The 17,823-nt window shown below is 47.3% G+C and overlaps 1 protein-coding gene across 1 annotated transcript in view; it reads left to right on the top strand.

Annotated features, from left to right (window-relative positions):
- The window catches only part of DOCK2 (dedicator of cytokinesis 2), a 371,024-nt gene that overhangs the window by 38,095 nt on the left and 315,106 nt on the right, over positions 1–17,823 (top strand). Inside the window, exons 8-14 of the mRNA XM_072947252.1 lie at positions 66–220; positions 4,163–4,244; positions 9,667–9,802; positions 12,269–12,344; positions 13,280–13,356; positions 13,953–14,078; positions 15,327–15,451. Of these exons, the coding sequence (XP_072803353.1) occupies positions 66–220; positions 4,163–4,244; positions 9,667–9,802; positions 12,269–12,344; positions 13,280–13,356; positions 13,953–14,078; positions 15,327–15,451 (777 nt within the window). The remainder of the gene's footprint in view (positions 1–65; positions 221–4,162; positions 4,245–9,666; positions 9,803–12,268; positions 12,345–13,279; positions 13,357–13,952; positions 14,079–15,326; positions 15,452–17,823) is intronic.

Here is a 17,823-nt window from a genome sequence, read left to right as displayed (position 1 = left end):
TGCTGTCCTAAGTGGTGCTGGGCTAATGTTCTGCATCCTACTCCCTTTTTCCTTCCACCTCTCAGTCAAAAGATCAGCCCGATTATGGAATGTATTCCCGGATCTCCTCGTCCCCCACCCACAGCCTCTATGTTTTTGTGAGAAACTTTGTGTGCAGAATCGGGGAAGATGCTGAGCTCTTCATGTCTCTCTATGACCCCAACAAGCAAATGGTCATCAGGTAAGTGTGTTCCATATTGCCTGACTTCTCTGTGTTTGGGAGGTTGGAGTTGGCAGAACTCAGAGCATCTTTTCCTTCCACCATCCCTTGTGGAGAAATCCCACCCAGTAGAGAAGCTGAGCCCAACTGAGAATGTGGAAATAACTTCTTTTAGGGTGTGAGAGTCAGGTGGAAATATTAACACCACATTTTTTTTCCCCCTCACAGCAGGGTTATGGTTACACAGTAGGGTTTTATAAGCAGGTTTTTGATTACTGGAAACCAACCAGAAATAACAAGATTCAGACAGGTACCACTGGATAGAATAAAAATACCTACTTTTTAAACAAGAGTTAAGAAATGAATGGTGAAAACACCGTATCTTCAGTGGCAGTAACAGGCTAAGAATGTGGGCTCTGAAGTCTACACGGGTTCACCGCCATTGACTCTTTCTTAACCTCGGGCAAGTGGTTCATCTTTCTTAAGCTTGAGTTTTAATTTGAAAAATGTAAGTGTCAACCTCATAAGGTCATCTCTTTCAGACTTAAATGAGAAAAAACACATGAAGCACAAGGCCTGTCGCATGGTGCTCTAAGTGGCAGTGATTATTATTATGACCATGATTATTATTATTATTATAAAAGTAAGGGAACTTGCAGGTGCTTCAGCTCAAGGAAGGGAAAACATTTTTGGGGAATCTCCAGGGAGAAGACCTCCAGCCTCCACTGCCAGCACTGGCCTCTGCTTGTGGCTCAGTCCATCCTTCCTCCCAGGTGACCACTGCCTGTCCCCTCCAGTGGGGTTTTGGGCCAACACTTGGTCTCATATTTGAGATCCCAATTAATGGACCTCTTCCCCTCTGCTTCTATGGAGAAAGTGATGTCTCCTCACCTTGGCTGTTTTGATGATTAAATGAGAAAACATAAAGCTCCTAGTGAATAGAAATTCTCTTTAGAAAATAATGGCTCTCCTGGAGACATTTATGAACCATCGAGGAGCTGTCCATCTAGGAAGGCTGAACTGAGGTCTGTGCGTGACCTCATGTAATCCTCATTGCTCCATGTGATTTGCGTGGGAAAGCGAGGCTCGGGGAGGTCAAGTGACTTGCCCAAAGTCACATACATTCATAAGCAGCAGAGCTGAGATTTCTACGCAGGTCCGTCTGACTCTAAAGATAAGCTAGTTCCCGCTTGAGTCTGTCACCAAGGAGAGAGTTGTATCAAATATCCTGAATGGTCCTCACCAGAGTCTTAGCACTGTGATGGTGGAAAGCTATTCTTTACAGCAAATTAAATCCCTAAAATTAAAGAATCAGCCCAGCTCACCTGGCTAGACCTCAGCAGACACAGTGAACAAGTGTTCCTGCTCCCTTAGAACCCACTTTGAGATGGTCTAGGCCCCTTGCCATTCCCTGTCAGCTGTTCCTCAGGCGGCAAAGATCCTGAAAGTGCTCTCTGCCTCTCAGAAGACACCAGGATTCCTCATGGTCGAATTGACAAAGGTGCCTGGCCTACTGGCTCATCTAAGTGATGGATGGCCTGAGCCAGCTCTGTGGAGGGAGGCCATGGATCAGTGAAATGGCAGCTCTGCTCCCCGAGGTGCCACACGGGATGATGCGCTCGATGGGGCATGGCTGAGCGGTGCCTCCCTCTGAGGGAAAGAGAGAGCCGGAGACACAGGGAAGCCCTCGAGAGAGTGAGAGATGAGAAGTGGGGACAAAGGAGCAGAACCCCTCCTTCCTCCCTGCCCCACCCCCTGCAAAAAAAAAACAAATAAGAAAAGAAAAAGGAGTAGAAAACAAAGAAAGAAGAGAAGAGGCGTGGTACAGGAATGGGGCAGGGGAACTTGGACACTCTCCCCATGTCAGTCTGACTCTGGGTAGCTGCTCTTTCCCAAGAAACCAGTTTTCTCTGTTCCAGCCTGGCCCTAGCCAGGGTGTGCATGCAGGGAGCCACAGGCAAGTTAAGGCATCCTCAGTATGACCCAGATGTGGACTGGGGAGAATTCGCCTGGGACTGACCTCTCAGTGTTGGGATGAATCATGATCCAGTTCCAATGGATGCCTGGAGAGATCTGATTTGGGACGCTTTAAATTTTTGTAGGACAAAAAAAGAAGCAGCTCAGGCATTGGGCCAGTGACAAGGTTAATTTCCAGAAAGAACTCGAGGCAGTTGGAGCGGTTCTCCTCTTCCCCCTGAGGAGGGTGTCATGTGGAGGAGGTCTAGCCTGTCTTGGTGCCAGGTGGGCCTTCAGATTCACCACCTAGGTCTTCCTGGGCAAGGATGGATGGGGCCAGTTCAGCTCTCTAAATTGCTTTTCTTATTTATGATTCCATTTCCCCTAGAAGAAAATTGCTGGTGCCTATGGTTTAGACCTAGCCTGGTATGCTGCATGTGATTAAAAGTCCTGGGAAATACCCAGGTGTTTCACTATGACAGTCCAGAAATAACCAATGGGAAATAACTTAAAACAAAATTTTTTTTTTTTGGATGAAGCGTTGGTGGTTTCTTGGCTAGTTTGCTGCAAATTCCACTACAACTTTTAGACCTTACTGGGGAAAAAAAGTACATTGAACTTAATTAAATTTTAACTGTTGGTTAATCTGGGACGGTGTGTTCTTTTTGTTGCAAGTCCCAATTCCCCGTTGAACTCTGCTCAGGCTGCTCTCATTAGTCTTTTAGGGGTGAGCGAAGGGAGGAGAACAGGACATCAAGAGAACAGACCTCTAAAAACAAGGCAGTTCCCCTTAACTTTGCCGAATTCTCTTATTATGCCTTTTTGGGCTGACTTGGTTTTTGAGATTTATTTTGTTTATATCTTATTTCAATATAATGGGCATTTGTTTAGAACCAATTCTAGGCTCCTGGATGGCATGGAAAACCTGATGACTCAGCTCAGCAAACTGTACTAAGCTTCCCCTACGGTATAGAAGGGCTGGACGTCTTGATGATGCTGGTACAGCTAGCCTGACTAGCGTGAGCCACACGGGTTGTGGGATGGTTGCTAGAAGATGTGAGATGATAAATGACCAGATGTCAGAACTGTGTGACTGTCCCTCATAAAACCCTTCAATGGGTTTTCACTCCTATTAGGGTCAAGTCAAAATCCTTAAATGACCTATGAGGCCTACATGTTCTGGCCCATCTCTGGAATTTTTCTCTTACCACTTTCCCCTTGGATCTGTTTTTTTTTTTTTTTTCCAGATGCAGCAAGCTCCAACCTGCCTCAGGGCCTTTGCACGCACAAATGCTTTGCCTGAAACATTTCCCTTTTCCGCATCTCTTTTTCCTGACCAACTTTATTTACATGGCATATCCTCAGCAAAGACTAGGCCTGGTTCTTCTGCTATCCATTCTCACAGCATCCTAAACTTTTTATTTATAGCACAGTTGCATATAAATACTTGTCACGATTGCATTTAAATCATCACCTAAGTGTATCTCACATAATGGCTAATAAGGCCCCCCATGGCCCATCAACGTGTGACATTCCATTCAAGGAAATGGTCCTACCTCCAATGGATAATTAACTTAAAATAATTCAAATCTTCACTCAATCTTGAAAGGAGTGTAGGGTGGAAAGGGCAAATAAATTCTTAATGTCCAGCAAAACATATGAAAATCCTTTCCCTCTCACCTCTGCCACTCTTTATCACCTCTACAGAGAATGCTGCCGCTCTTCGAACATATTAGGCAGCTGGGTTAGAATTTGCTTAGCAGGTAGAGGGAAGGAGGTTGTGAGTACACATTAGTAATTCCTTGCTCCTGCTTGTCTAACGTCTGTCTCCCTACTGGGACGTGGTCTCTTGGAGGGAGGGACAGACAGGGAGAGTCTGTCTCAATCACTCATGTGTGCCCAGCGGCCAGCATGGTGTCAGGCACACAGCAGAGACTCAGTGAATATTTTTACTGAATGACGGCTGAGACCCCTGGCAGTAATGGCTCACCATCCCTCTTCCCACAGCGAGAACTACCTGGTGCGATGGGGCAGCAGGGGCTTCCCAAAGGAGATCGAGATGCTCAACAACCTGAAGGTGGTCTTCACGGTAGGTGTGCACTGCCCTCTAGGGACCATGTCCCACACTCATGTCCTTGGAGATGAGGCTGGTCAGTCGGTCAGGAGGGAGTGTGGCCTTGGTGCAGAGCTGGGTTCTGGCCTCTCTGCAAAGATTCAGAGGAGACAGAGGGCATCGTGTGCCCTGAGGAGGCTTTTGGGAAGCTGGACCTTCTCCTCACTCTTTCTTCCCCACTTCCCTCTCTCTTTCTCTCTCATGTGCACACAGCGCAGAGTGCTGTGTAAACTAGCACAATGATGTCTTCCAGCAGTAATGTCCAGGTGAGCTGGGTACAGCATCTGTTGTGATTTTCTGGTTAATTCCTGGTTAATCTGATTTCCTGTCTTTGGTTTAGACCTTCTAAAAACCTTTCTAAAATACATCAGATTGAAAAAAAGGCCTTCCTAGAACACTGGCTGCCTTGGCACATTGGATATTCTGAACATAATTAAGTCACAGACGACTGAAGATCTTGCAGGTCCCTGGGATCATCCTTCTAAATACCAGTGTTCACTGGGCAGGACATATGTAGAAATGTTAAAATCAATTGTAATTTGGATGATTTATTTCCAATAGTAAGCTGGCTCTTGAGCTCTAGAAAAAAAGAAACAGTGGGAAAAAGAAGATAAGTCTTATCTTTTCCAGCAGAAACCGTTCTCTTGTCCTGTTCCCACAAGGGTGTGTTCAGAGTATATGATCTTACGATATCGAAGGCTGTTGGTGTTTCCTGCAGGCAGCTTCGGGGCGAAGAACATTTATGAGAGTTTTCACTGTGTTGCCTGTGTTAGCAAGGGAGATTACAGAGGAGGAGCCAGGGAGAGATTTGGGCATTGATCAGACTGGTGGGTTTGATCCAGGAGTGACCGACATGCTAGATTAACCTACGTTGCTCTACAATAATTTTCTAGTTACAGCCCATTAAGTTCCGTGTCTTATGTTATGTTACAATTAGATTGGAGTGCGGCTGATTTATTTTGTTTGTTACTTCCTGGAAAAATGGGCCAGAGGCAGTGGAATAAGATCATAGATCCTAATTGCTTAGACAGAGTTTTCTTGGCATGTATGAATGTGCCTCGATGCTGTTTATCTATTATTAGTTAGAAGGAGGAGTCTAGCTATTTTCTTGATAAATAAGAGAGTCTCACGGGGCTTCCTAGTTAAACCAGGAGACAGATGTTTCACGAGAGGGAGAGGGACAGGGAATCAATCAGTGGTTCATTTTGCAGAGAACCAGCTCATGATGTAAACACATGGAAAAGGGCATCAGTAAATTTGTGTCTCTCCATAGTAATGAGAGCGTGATCCTGCCTTCATGGAATTCTGCCCGTGCTACCACCTCTTCTTCCCACAGCAAATGAGCTCAAGAACCTTGGTTGTCTGGCTCCACAGGCTGACGCTTCCCTGTCTTAAAATGATGGCAGTCTTCATTTTGGGACAAGGAAGCTCATGGTGCTCGAGCTTCTTTTATTGATCCAAGAGCTACCCGATGGGGGCGGGGAGGGTATAGCTCAAAATGGTAGAACGCATGCTTAGCATGCATGAGGTCCTGGGTTCAATCCCCAGTACCTCCTCAGAGAGTAAGTAAACAACCTAATGACCTTCCCTCACCAAAAACAAACACGCAAACGAGCTACCCAGTGAGTACCTACTGTGTGTGAGCTCTGTGCTACGTGCTGGGGATTCAGCAGCAAATAAGCTGATAGGCCTCTGCTCTCAGGATGTGATGGGGGGTGGGATTCAGAAAATAATTCAATGAATAAAAACAAGAGAGATGTCAGAAGACAAGCCATGCAATGCAGGTTAATTAAAACAGGGTGACGTGATGGCGTTTGGCTGGGCATTACTTTCAGCTGGGCATCGAGGTGATGTCTAAGCGAGAGAGGAGACTTGGCAGGCACGTGCCTTGCTGGCCTCATTTCTCTTGCCTCTGGATGTTAACTCTTCCTAGTTTCCCCTTTAGGGGCAGAGCCTGAGGAGCTGGCACGTGGGTTGGGCGATGGTGGGTTTCCCTTCTGTCTCCTTTATAAGCATTCACCCTCCTTGGCCCTGTAAAAAAAAAAAAAAGTCCCCTAAGCTTGGGGGTCGCTGCTGGCACACTGGGGAACAAAACTGAATGACAGAAGGAGAACTAGTGAATTATTACATCAGGGGACATGTGTTTCAAGCTTCCTGGTCCTGCCTGAGCTTCTCCCAACACGTGAGGCCAAAGTAGAAACGACTGGGGGCACACACGGAAGCCTGGTTCTGAGATGGCCCGTTTACCTGCCCTCCGGAGAACAGCCTGTGTGCAAGCGTTTTTGCTCACTTTAGTATCCTTAAAGTGTCTCTGGTACCAAGCGTCTCTGATGGGGCAGCTTTTAACGATCTAGTGTCTTCCTTTGAGCGAGTGAAATTTTTTCAGATAAGAGGGGTGGGATGGGGGCTTACCTGAAAACCTTACACATTTATCTGTGTCTGTCACCTACAAACCTTATTTCATTTGCTAGGACTGTCAGTACAGACTGCCACAGAACAGAAATTTATTCTCTCACGGTTCCGGAGGCTGCAAGTCCAAGATCAAGGTGTTGGTAGTGTTGGTTTCTCCCGAGGCCTCTCTCCTTGGCTTGTGGATGGCCACCTTCTCCCTGCATGTGCACATGACTTTCCTTCTGTGTCTCTGTCCTAAACTCCTCTTCTTATAAGGACACCAGTCATGTGGGATTAGAGCACACCCTAATGACCTTATTTTAGCTTAGTCCACTCTTTAAAGGCTCTGTTTCCAAATACAGTCAAAGAGATGGGGGTTAGGACTTCAACATGAAGAATCTGGGCAGTGGCAGGGCGGGGGACATAATTCATCCCATGACATATAGGTAGGGACACCTGTCAGGTGGCAAGGCCTCTGTGGCTCTGGAATGCCTCTGAAAGATACCAATCTAGGTATGTCGAAAGTATGAAAAATCCTGGAGGAGAGAAGTAATTAGGGATAGAGGTCATGATGAGGGAAGCGAGACTTCAGCTTTTCAGGATGGAAAGGATTTGGACATACAGAGGATTAAGAGGTAAGCCTTTAGAGGTGGAGGTTCAGATGAGGGGGGCGCTTTGGAAGAAAGATCCAGAGTTGAAAGTGAGCATTGTGTGCTTGTGGAGCAATAAAGAAATCTTTGTGACAAAAATAGAGTACTTACATGCTGAGAATAGTGGGGAATCAGGGGGATAGGACAGCTGGAAATATATCATGTCTGACTTTCACGTCAGCCGGGGAAGATGAGCAGTAACAGGATAGGAAATAGGGAGCTGTTAACATTGTTGAGGAGAGAAATGAAATAATGAACGTGGCTTCTAAAGATGAGTTTCAGGGGGCTTTCAAGGTGAGTTGGCGAAAGAACTCAGGCAGGCCAGAAAAGAGGCTATCCCATCATCTGGACGTGAGATCACCAGAATCTCAAAGTCCATTGCCTACGGGGCAAGGCAGGAAATGCAGATGAGTGGAGAGGCCTCCTTGGTCAGAAAGCCCCCTCTTCCCCTACCTTCCCTCTCTCTCTGCCCGATGGAGAGACTTTGGGCAATGGGGGAGCAGCCATCCATTCCTTGAGCTGGTGAAAGGATAGCCCTTGAATCAGTGAATGTTCTCCAGGGAAACTGAACCAATAAGATATATAAATACATTGATTTATTTTAAGGATTTGGCTCATGCAGTTGTGAAGGCTGGCAGGTTTAAAATCTGTAGGGTCGGATAGCAGGCTGGAAACCCAGGCAGGATTTCTATACTACAGTCTTGAGGCAGAACTCCTTCTTCTCTGGGAAACCTCAGGTTTTTCTTTTAAGACCTTCAACTAGTTGGACAAGGCCCACCAGCATAATGGAAAGTAATGTTCTTTACCTAAAGTCAGCTGACTCTAGGTGCCAAGTAGACCTACAAAATACCTCCCACCAGCATCTAGACTCATGTTTGATCAGGAAGCTAAGCACCATAGTCTATCCAAGTTGACACAAAATTTAACCACCACAGCCTCCTGGCAGGAAGGTGTGACCCACATTGAGGCTATGTCTTGTTCCCAGAGGCTCTGTACACCCCGGGCCTCTTCCTGCCACACCAGCCACAGTGAGAGGTGGGGGACGCCTGCTTTACTCTGGCCCTGGCTCTCATGTCAGGCTGTTCCCAGTGCATATGCCAGCATGAGAATTAACTCAGAAGAGAAGCAACTCTTCTCTAGTGAGGTCGGGCTCTGTTACCACCAACATGCCTTGATGTTCCTTTTCCAGCTGATTGCAACTGGAAGGGGTTCCCAGGAACACTGAAGCTTTTGGATCTGAGCAGGGCAGTCAGATGCTGAGGAGGCCCAAGTGGTTTTCCCTCCCGTGTGCCTTTGGATGGTGAAAGAAATGTACTGTGGCAATTAGGTTTATGGACTTTGGGGTCAGAGTGACCGGACAGTGTCTCCAAGGACTAAAGTCATGACCTTGGGGAAGCCCCTTATCTTCCTTGTGTCTCAGCTTCCCCATTTGTAAAATGGGGCTGCAGTAGTCATATTGATAACAGTACTCCAGAGAGTTGTCAAGGAAGATGACGTGGGAGACACTTAGCACAGTGCCTGAGACGTCGGTGTAGTTCACTAGTTTCAGCGTCCCTCCTCCTGAGCACACCATCGAGTGCTCTCCCCTGTCCCCCTTAAAGTTAGGTGTGGCCATGCGCCTTGATTTGGCCAGCGAGATTGAGCAGAAGTGATGCGCGTCTCTTCTGGGTTTAAGCGTTAAGAGCCAGTAAGTGATTTGCCCTGTTCCTTTCCCCAGCCGTGGGGACAGTGGATGCACCTCTTATGACAAGATAGATCATCCATCCAGAGTGAGTGAGTGAGTGGAGCCCCCACCATCTGCGTTGGACCTGCAGCCTGAGCTGGACGTAAACGTCTGTTGTGTTAGCAGCTCTGGCATGTAGGGGTTGTTTGATGCCACAGCAAGGCAGCCCTGAGTGATATAAGTATGTTAGGTACTCGGTAAATGGTAATTATTATTCTTACGACTCTCCCCTCTCCCCTTTGCCTTCTCCCTCAGAGGTGCTGAGCAGTGACCAGTTGGATGGAGTCACCTGTAGTCTGGATCCATCAGCTGGCATACAGGGATTCCTGCCCGTATAACTGATACTGTCCCTCCCTCCTTCTCTTCCCATCAGCTTGAGGTGGAAGAATCAAGGTTGAACATCAGAGTCCTGTCACTCAGTTTCCTTTCCAAAACTCACCTTCCTTACGTGTGAAGTGGGTGCGATAGCTTTGTTTTCCACCTTTCCCAGGACTGCCTGTATGATTGGCCCATGTATACTAAGTGCTAAGCACACACACACCCCCACACCCAGAATTTCCTATCACCGTGTTTCCTTTTCTACTTTTTTTCCATTAAACACATGATGTGTAACTATTGGTTTCTTGCCCTACAGGATCTTGGAAACAAAGACCTCAACAGGGATAAAATTTACTTGATTTGCCAAATAGTCCGAGTTGGGAAGATGGATCTTAAGGATACGAACACAAAGAAGTGCACGCAGGGTCTGAGGCGGCCCTTTGGGGTGGCAGGTAAGGGCAGACCACTCAACACTAGCTGTTACTGGAGCACACGTTTGATACCACTGAATTCTGAAGACTTTTTTCCCCTTTCTCTTCCTTGCCCTCCCGCCAACCCCAAATTATGCCAGACAGCCCTTAATTCCTACATTTCTGGTGTCTAAGTCAAAATGATTGGTGACTAAGTCCAGGTTTATAATGCAGACAGTGAATAATGAAATCCCCGCGTCTGGAGCAGAGCGTTGGGACCACGGCGCAGTCTGAGCGGGGGGTGCCTTCACTCCCCAGCACGGCGAAAAACGAGGAACAAACGGGTGGGATCTAATTACGAGGAGCAAATCATTAAAAAAAAAAAAAACTACGACAGGAAACGCAGTTACACTGAATGAGTCACCCACCACCCATCGAAATTCAGATGGAAGTAGACGTTCGGAGAGTTGGTGTGACTGAGCGAGGCCGCTTCAGGGCCGCATCACCTCTGCATCCTTCTCCAAGCCTTAGCTCTCTTGGGATTTTCCAAGACTTCATCATTCCTGTCCCACTTCTATGGTTTTTGTTATATTTGACTGTCACTTGCACTGTTACTTGCCTAATATATTTTCTTTTAATTAACCCACTGTATTTAAACTAAAGTACTTTTTTTTTTCTTAAAAGAAAATTTGGATACGTGTGGAAATAGCAATTTGATATACCAATTTTACTTCTTCTTATTAAAATGTCTAACAGTTCGGTTGTGTACCACTTCCAATGCCTGTGTGCCCTATCTAAACCCAGTGTTTCAGGTTTCCCACTTCAGGGTGCCCTGATCTTCTGTCATCACAAACCAGCTGGCTCTCCAACTAGTCCCCAGCAGTGCTTGCAAAGTGGTGGAGTGGAAGAAGTTAGCTTATACTGAGCGAACTGCTGTTTCAGCTTGGCGTTATTGCTAGCTAGCTAGCTAGGCAATCTTGGAAAAACATTTTCCCCGCTGCCTTAGTTTCACTATCTGTAAAATGGGAGACTTGGACCTGGTTGATCCATGACCTGCTCTAAATGCTTTGATTCTGTATGAGCGACACTGCTGACCTCACAATGTCCCTTTTAAGGCAGTGAGGGTCCGTCAGCCTTACTGCAAAATGTGTCTTTGTCTCCAAGTGTAGTTGGTTCTCTCTTTTGGTTTCAGGTGACAGCAAATCTGGTATAACTGAAAGGATCAGGGATAGATTGCTTCAGGCATAGCTGGATCCAGGAACTCAAGTGAATTTACATCTCTCTACCTCTCAGCATCTGTGTCCTCTTGTTGGCTTATTCTGAAGATTTTTTTTTTCTTATCAGCAGAACCATTTTATTTCTTTTAAGGACAATTACACCACATCCAAGCCCTTAACTTGGAGACACAAACCAAAGTTAGCCATTAAACCATTAGATACTGAGGTATGAGACATACAAGGACGGGAACGCTTTGCCATCTGAGGCTTACTAATCGTTCTCATTAGTTGGCAAAGTAACGGCCAGCTCTTCCAAGCTTGCAGCCTTCCAGTTTAGCAGTCCAGGGAAAGAGGGCACGTCTTTCCCATTAATTTTAGCAGAAGCCCCCGGAGCTGAAATATAGGTCATGTGCTCATCCGCAGAGCACTTGTTCTGGGCAGGGGGTTGTGGTTCTCTGGTCCTCCAGGCCACGTAAACAACGCTGGAGCCAGAGGGAGGTTGGCCTGTCCAAATCATGCTCACTGAGAGTGGTCGAGGGAGGTCTGTTCATCACAAAGAATAGAAGCTGTTCAGCTTCAAATAACAGTTCTTCCTCTTTCTCTCAACTCCCTAACTCCCCTCTTGAGCTTGCAGTCAGTTGATTATTTCCCACGCAGTTTCAGTGGTTCCCTGACCAGGGCCTGGAGTGCTTGAGGAATTTCATGTGACCAGAGGTTTGGCTCTATTTGGCTAGCAGGTCTCAGTGCCTCCCCCCGATTTCTGTAATCCCAGCTCTAGTGCAAGAGTTCGTCACCTTGGTTTTATGGGCTTTTAGTGGCTGACTTAAGAAGTTTCATAAGATTCAGGATCCCTCTGGAGATGCAGGGTTCAGGGATCCACAGATACGTGTCTGTGCATATGAGCACGTTATGAAAAGAGGGGGGGTAGATTTTCAGATCCCACAGAAAGTCACTGCACCTGGGTTTTGTTGGCACAGTGGACCTCCAGTACAGGTATGTCAGATCCGAGCCTAATTGCTTCATTCCGTAGGCACAGCTCTGACTCTTTCCTCTTGGCCTCTGCTAAGCCCTGGGTGCCTGGATGTTCCCCTGGCTGCTGACGTCCCAGTGCGGTGCGCCCAGTGGCGTTTCCTGGTGCTGCCTTTGCTGTGTGCGTGCTGTCCGATGCTGGCTGGCAGGCCTTTTCAGGCTTTCCTGTCCCAGCCTCCTGCCCTACAGTCTCAGCCCACTGTCATCCCTTCCTGGGAGCAGGAGAGCGTAAGCCATTAATTCATTTCTCTTCTCTTTCTAGTTATGGATATAACAGACATCATCAAGGGGAAAGCCGAGAGCGATGAAGAGAAGCAGCACTTCATCCCCTTTCACCCGTGAGGATGGCCCCTTTCTTTCCGTTCCCCTGCACCGCACCCTTTCTGACTGAGGGCTGCTTGAGAGCAGGGTGGGCTGGTTCCCTGAACTGATGATAGGCAGGTAGCACCTCCCAAGAGGAGAGCGAGACGAGAGTCATGGTCTCAGAAGCATTCGAAACCAGCCAGCTTTTCACCCATTCATTCCTCAAGGTTATTTATTCAACAGACTTTGATTGAAGGCTGCCAGCGGGCGGGGCGTTGTGTTAGGCATGATAAGGTGGTAAACAAGGTAGACGCGGCCCTGTCTTCATGGGGCTTGTATTTCGATGGGAAATTAAACAGGTCATCAAGAAAAGATCAATGCATCAGTTACAAGTATGACAGGTTACTAGCAGTGTATCAGGAGCATAAAACAGGGAATCCAGACCTGGTTCCCGCGGGCAGAAATATCCATGACTTGAGAGGAGGGTAGTGAGGAAGGTAAATGTCCTTTCCTTGATCTAAAAAAAGTTTGAGGAAACAGGCCCCCCAGTCTGAGAACACTGTTCTCATTTTGTCTAAGGAGGATGGTGTTCTGTTACAGATAATGAGGTCAGTGACTCTGATTAAGGCCATGTGATTAGCATGAGCAGCTAAAGCCATGGCCACCTTGCTGAGCAGTTACTTGTTTTGAGGGCTTGGGAGTCCTTCCTTTTTAAGAGTCTTCCTAGGAATAAAAAATGGTCTCTACTTGTAGCATTGGCATTCCCCAAATTTCAGAGCCGTGTTTCTTTGTGAAAAAGAGAGATATGCTTCTTGATGGCACATGTGCTCTCTGGGGTGACATAGGCAGGTTCACTTTTCCCCTAAGACATATGGACGGGCTGGGCAGCTTCCTGGAGCCCCTGAAACCACAAGGTAGGAACCCCAAGGGGGTACCATGCAAGCATTTTGTGCTCTCTCTTCCTTTTCAGGGTGACAGCTGAGAATGACTTCCTACACAGCCTGCTGGGCAAAGTCACAGCCTCCAAGGGCGACAGCGGAGGGCAAGGTACAGTGCCAAGAGGCCACGCGGGCTGGGCCTGCCTGCAGCTTGAGATCCCTTGATTCTGTGGCAAACAGATAAATTCCTAAACCCTGGGAAACATACCCTTCCTTCCAGACAGGCCGTTGTGAAGAATGGGGGCATGTGATCCACAGGGGTGGAAACCACATCTCTACATGGAAGCAAAAGGGAGGCATGTGCTCGTGTCTGAAGGAAGAGAGGAATTGGTGTATCCTGAGTGTCTCCCGTGTGTCAGGCACTGGAAAATGTTTCCTCGTGTGATTTCATCCTTCCCACAGTCCTGTGAGATGGATGGTATCAGCCTCACTTTACAAAGGCTGGGCTTAGAGGGGTGTGATGATTTGACAGAAGCTGATCCTGCTAGAAGTGACCAGTGGGATTCAAACCAGAGGTGTCTCACTCCGGAGCCCCTCTGCATCCCGCCTTCCGTCCTCCGCTGGGGCTGGCTCACTGCATCTGCAGTTGCTTGTCTCTGCTTCTGTGGTCTCCTCCAGAGGGAGACGAGGGGGAGATGGTGGGAGGGCGAGGCTGAGAGGACACCTTGGAGCAGTAGGCTCTTCACTGTGAACGTTCCCTTCCAGGCCTCTGGGTGACCATGAAGATGCTCGTGGGTGACATCATTCAGATCCGCAAGGACTACCCGCACCTGGTGGACAGGACCACCGTGGTGGCCAGGAAGCTGGGCTTCCCGGAGATCATCATGCCAGGTCTTCCTTCCCCCCGGGGCGGGGGTGGGGGGTAGTCTAGCTTGTGGATCCATTTTCTCTGAAGAGAGTCAACTCCTTCCTTTTCTACTGCTTTTCTCTATTTCTCTCCCTGAAGATAACTGCTGAAAACAATTGTGCATCCAAAAATCTTCTGTGCATTCGCATAATAAACACAGACACATAAATATACACACGGGCACTTCCCACCCCACAGATGGAGTCACATTGTATATACTTTATGTACCATTACTTGATACACTTTGCATAGTTTTCTGCAGCTCACTTTATCACTTAATAATTTATCGTGGACATCCTTTCTACTTTACTACATGTGGAATAATTTTACTCTTTCTGGGGTGAATATCGTCACCCCAGAAATTGGCAAGATTTTTTTTATTATCAATAGAGTCCGTGCTCATTTTAAAACGTTCAAATAGCACGAAAAGGTATAAAGTGAAGCGTTAAAAGCTCTCTCAAATCTTTGTCTCCAGAAGTAACCACGACTACACATATTTTCCAAGTGTCTGTGTAATAAAAGAAAATAAATGAGGTTGGATAATAGCGCTCTTCTGAAACTTCCCTTTTCGCCTTAAACTCAAGTCTAGGATGTGTGTCCATAGCCAGTCTCACTGGCCTACCCCAGCTGGCCCCAGTTCAGTGGTGGTCCACTGGAGGCCTGTGTGGTAATTTACTTATGCCTGCTTTACCCAAGACGTCAGTCCCTTGTGCACTCCCCTGTAGGAGTTTGAGTTGTCACGCCCATTCCTGAAGGCCCTCCACACCTCGTCCCTGACCCCGTGTTACCTGGACACACACAGAAAATCACTCTGTCTGCTTCCTCACGGTAAAAGATCTGTGGAGATCACGGTCTGTGGTTGTGATTCATGCACCAAGATCAATTCAATTGGAGCTTTCCTTTGCCTTCCCAGAAGGTGTCACTAGAGGATGAAAATTAAATGACTTTAATGGACAGAGAAACATGGCCAGCCAGTTGTGACCATCCTGCCTCCCTTTCTGCAACTAACTTCCCAGTGTTCCTCCATCCCCTAGTTAACCTACCGCCCCAGCCTCCCGGGTGAGGTGAAAATGCTTTCCCAAATAGGAAGTTCTGATTTTAACTTCATTAGCAGACATCAGTCAAGGTTGGGGCGCTTCCTCCAACTCCCCCACTCCCCGCGCCCGACCGGCAGTCAGTGTCTCTCCTGCAGCACAGGCTCCAACCCTCGCCTCTCTCTCCCTCTGCCTCAGGGGACGTCAGGAACGACATCTACATCACGCTCTTACAAGGCGACTTTGACAAGTACAACAAGACCACGCAGAGGAACGTGGAAGTGATCATGTGTGTGTGCACGGAGGATGGCAAAACGCTGCCTGTAAGGGACCCCGCCGCTGCTCTGGGGGACAGGGCCCCCCGGCGTGTCTCTGCTCATACAGATTTGCTCTCCCCGTTCCCTCTCCTGCCCCCTGAATGCCAGATGCCTTCAGGGTGATGTTGAGTGATGTCATCTCCACCTTGAGAGCTTTGCCTGGCACAGTCGCCCGTAATAGGACGTGGTGGTGTTATTTCTTTACACCAGAACGGTTAGCTTTTCAGTGTCTGTCCCTTTCCTTTCGTGACCTCTTCTTTTGCTTTTTTTTTTGGCTTGGCCTCAGTGTATAGGTTAGCATTTAGCAGCTAAATGTTGTTGTCACTGAAACCTGAGCTGGTTTATTCAGGCAAAATTCATGGCAAGGAAAAGGATCAATACAGAGCCTCTGGCTGGTGTGAGGACTCAGGATGTCCTCAAAACAGACATTCGCAGCACTTAATCCGACGCCCCAGCGCTCAGCCAGACATTCTGGTGGAAAGCCTTCTTCGCAAATTGGTCTCCAGAGGGCCGGCTGAGTGTATTCAAGAATACAAAGCACACAGCTATAAATATTTATACAGCATATGTCCTGCACAATGTTTGTCATGTGTGTTCACATTTGTTTGCTTACATTCCCTTTAAGGTTGTCAGCAGTTGTGACCAGTGTGTGGGAGAGTTTTGCTTTTCAATTTCTCCTTTCCGAATACTTAGCTGAAGATACAATCAGCTCTCAGCAGAAGTTTTGGCGTGGGCAAATGTTCCTCTTAGGCCACAGTAGGTGATCAGACGGCACAGTAGGGTGAGGGTGTGAGCACTGATCTGGTCTTCTGCTGTAGCCCGAGGGCCTGCAGCTCAGGCACATTTTGCTGCACTCGACCAAAGAATGACTAGCATTCACTGAGGAACTGCGTGTACCGGGCACTGTGAGAAATATGATGCTTGACTGCTGTTTTCCCCATTTTTACAGAGGGGAATCTAAACTTTGGTCGAGTGAAGTAACTCTCCCATGGTCATAAAGTCAGTATATGGCAGAAATGGGGTTTGGGTTACACCCTTCACTGTAATGCCGATACATTAAAAAAAAAATCGTCCAATTTATTTCTCATTTTAAAAATGAGGCTAATAACTGCTTCTATCAAATCCGGGAAAGATTCATAATTATTTTTTAAATTTAAATAAATCCCTACAGTTGCCTTTTTGTTCTAAAAGACTGACCCCCTCCTTAATTAATATCTAGTTGAGCAGAATCCAAGCATTTAATTCATCCTCTTTTGGTTGGATTCTGAAACTTTTCTGAAAAATGAAATAAGCAAGAAACACTTCGCCCAAAGACACACAAAGGAAGAGCAGAGGGTTTTTGTCTGAAAGGGAGATTGCATTTCGCAAATATATAGACCATTTCTTTGAAGTCATTTTTATCCAGATACCTGTTGGAGACTTTTTAACCTCAGCTTCATTTTTTTAAAAAACACTGATGTGCTTGCCTTCAGTGTTGCCAAAGGACAAATTAGCAGGAGCAGTTACTAGGAAAGCAGGCCTCCTGTCTCATTTCTGAACCATTTTTACTTCCACCTCTGCCGCCCTTTTGAGTCACACCCAGCCAGGCTGAGCAGACGTGCTCATCAAAGATGCATATGTGAGCAGGTATATTCTGGGGGCTGAAATGGAGAGGAAACTGTGGGGCATGGTGATAATTTGCAGTTTCATTTATTAGGGAAGGTACAGAGGAGTTCAGTTGACTGACTATTGAAAATTGCTAAGGAAGCCTGTGGGAGGCTCTTCTTTCTCTATTTGCAGAAATAAATATTACTGCCTAATTAAGTGTCAGGCAGCACACTCCAACATTCCTTTTGGATTCTGGTGGGTTCCTGTGGGAACAGTCCCCCCTTTAGGGGTATCGATTTCTCCTCCTGCTCCAAGCAGGGCCAGAGGATGGAGCAGAGTAGACTTGCCCTTGGCTCACGTTGGGGTCTCCAGGCCCTTGCTCCGGAGGGGCCGTGGCAGAGAAGCAAAGAGGGTGTGCTCTATAATCAAATAGACAGTATTCAAATCCCAGCCTCCCTTCCTGCTAGCTGTGTGATGGTGGGCAAGTTTATTTGTCTATTAAAGAGGAGTAACAGCCTCCTCCTTGCAGGGCTGTAGTTTAAACAAACCGGTAAGTGTCGGTACCTGATACGCAGTAAATACTTAGTAACAGGAAGGAGGCAACAGAGAACGCAGACCAGCTGCAGGTTGAAGCCCTGGAAGGGATTTGAGGGGGTTCAGACGGACAATCCAACGTGCATACCTGAAGCAAGTTTAGGAAGTAAAGGGCTGAGAAACCTCTGCTCCTCTGCGACCAGCCAGCTTACGGGGGTGGAGGAAGGGCGTAGGGGGCAGTGTTGCGTAGTGGTCAG

The sequence above is a fragment of the Vicugna pacos genome, chromosome 22 (genome assembly GCF_048564905.1).
Source record: "Vicugna pacos chromosome 22, VicPac4, whole genome shotgun sequence".
Classification (NCBI taxonomy): Eukaryota; Metazoa; Chordata; class Mammalia; order Artiodactyla; family Camelidae; genus Vicugna; species Vicugna pacos.
The sequence above is the reverse complement of the archived record's forward strand: the minus strand, read 5'-3'. Positions and strand labels throughout refer to the sequence as shown.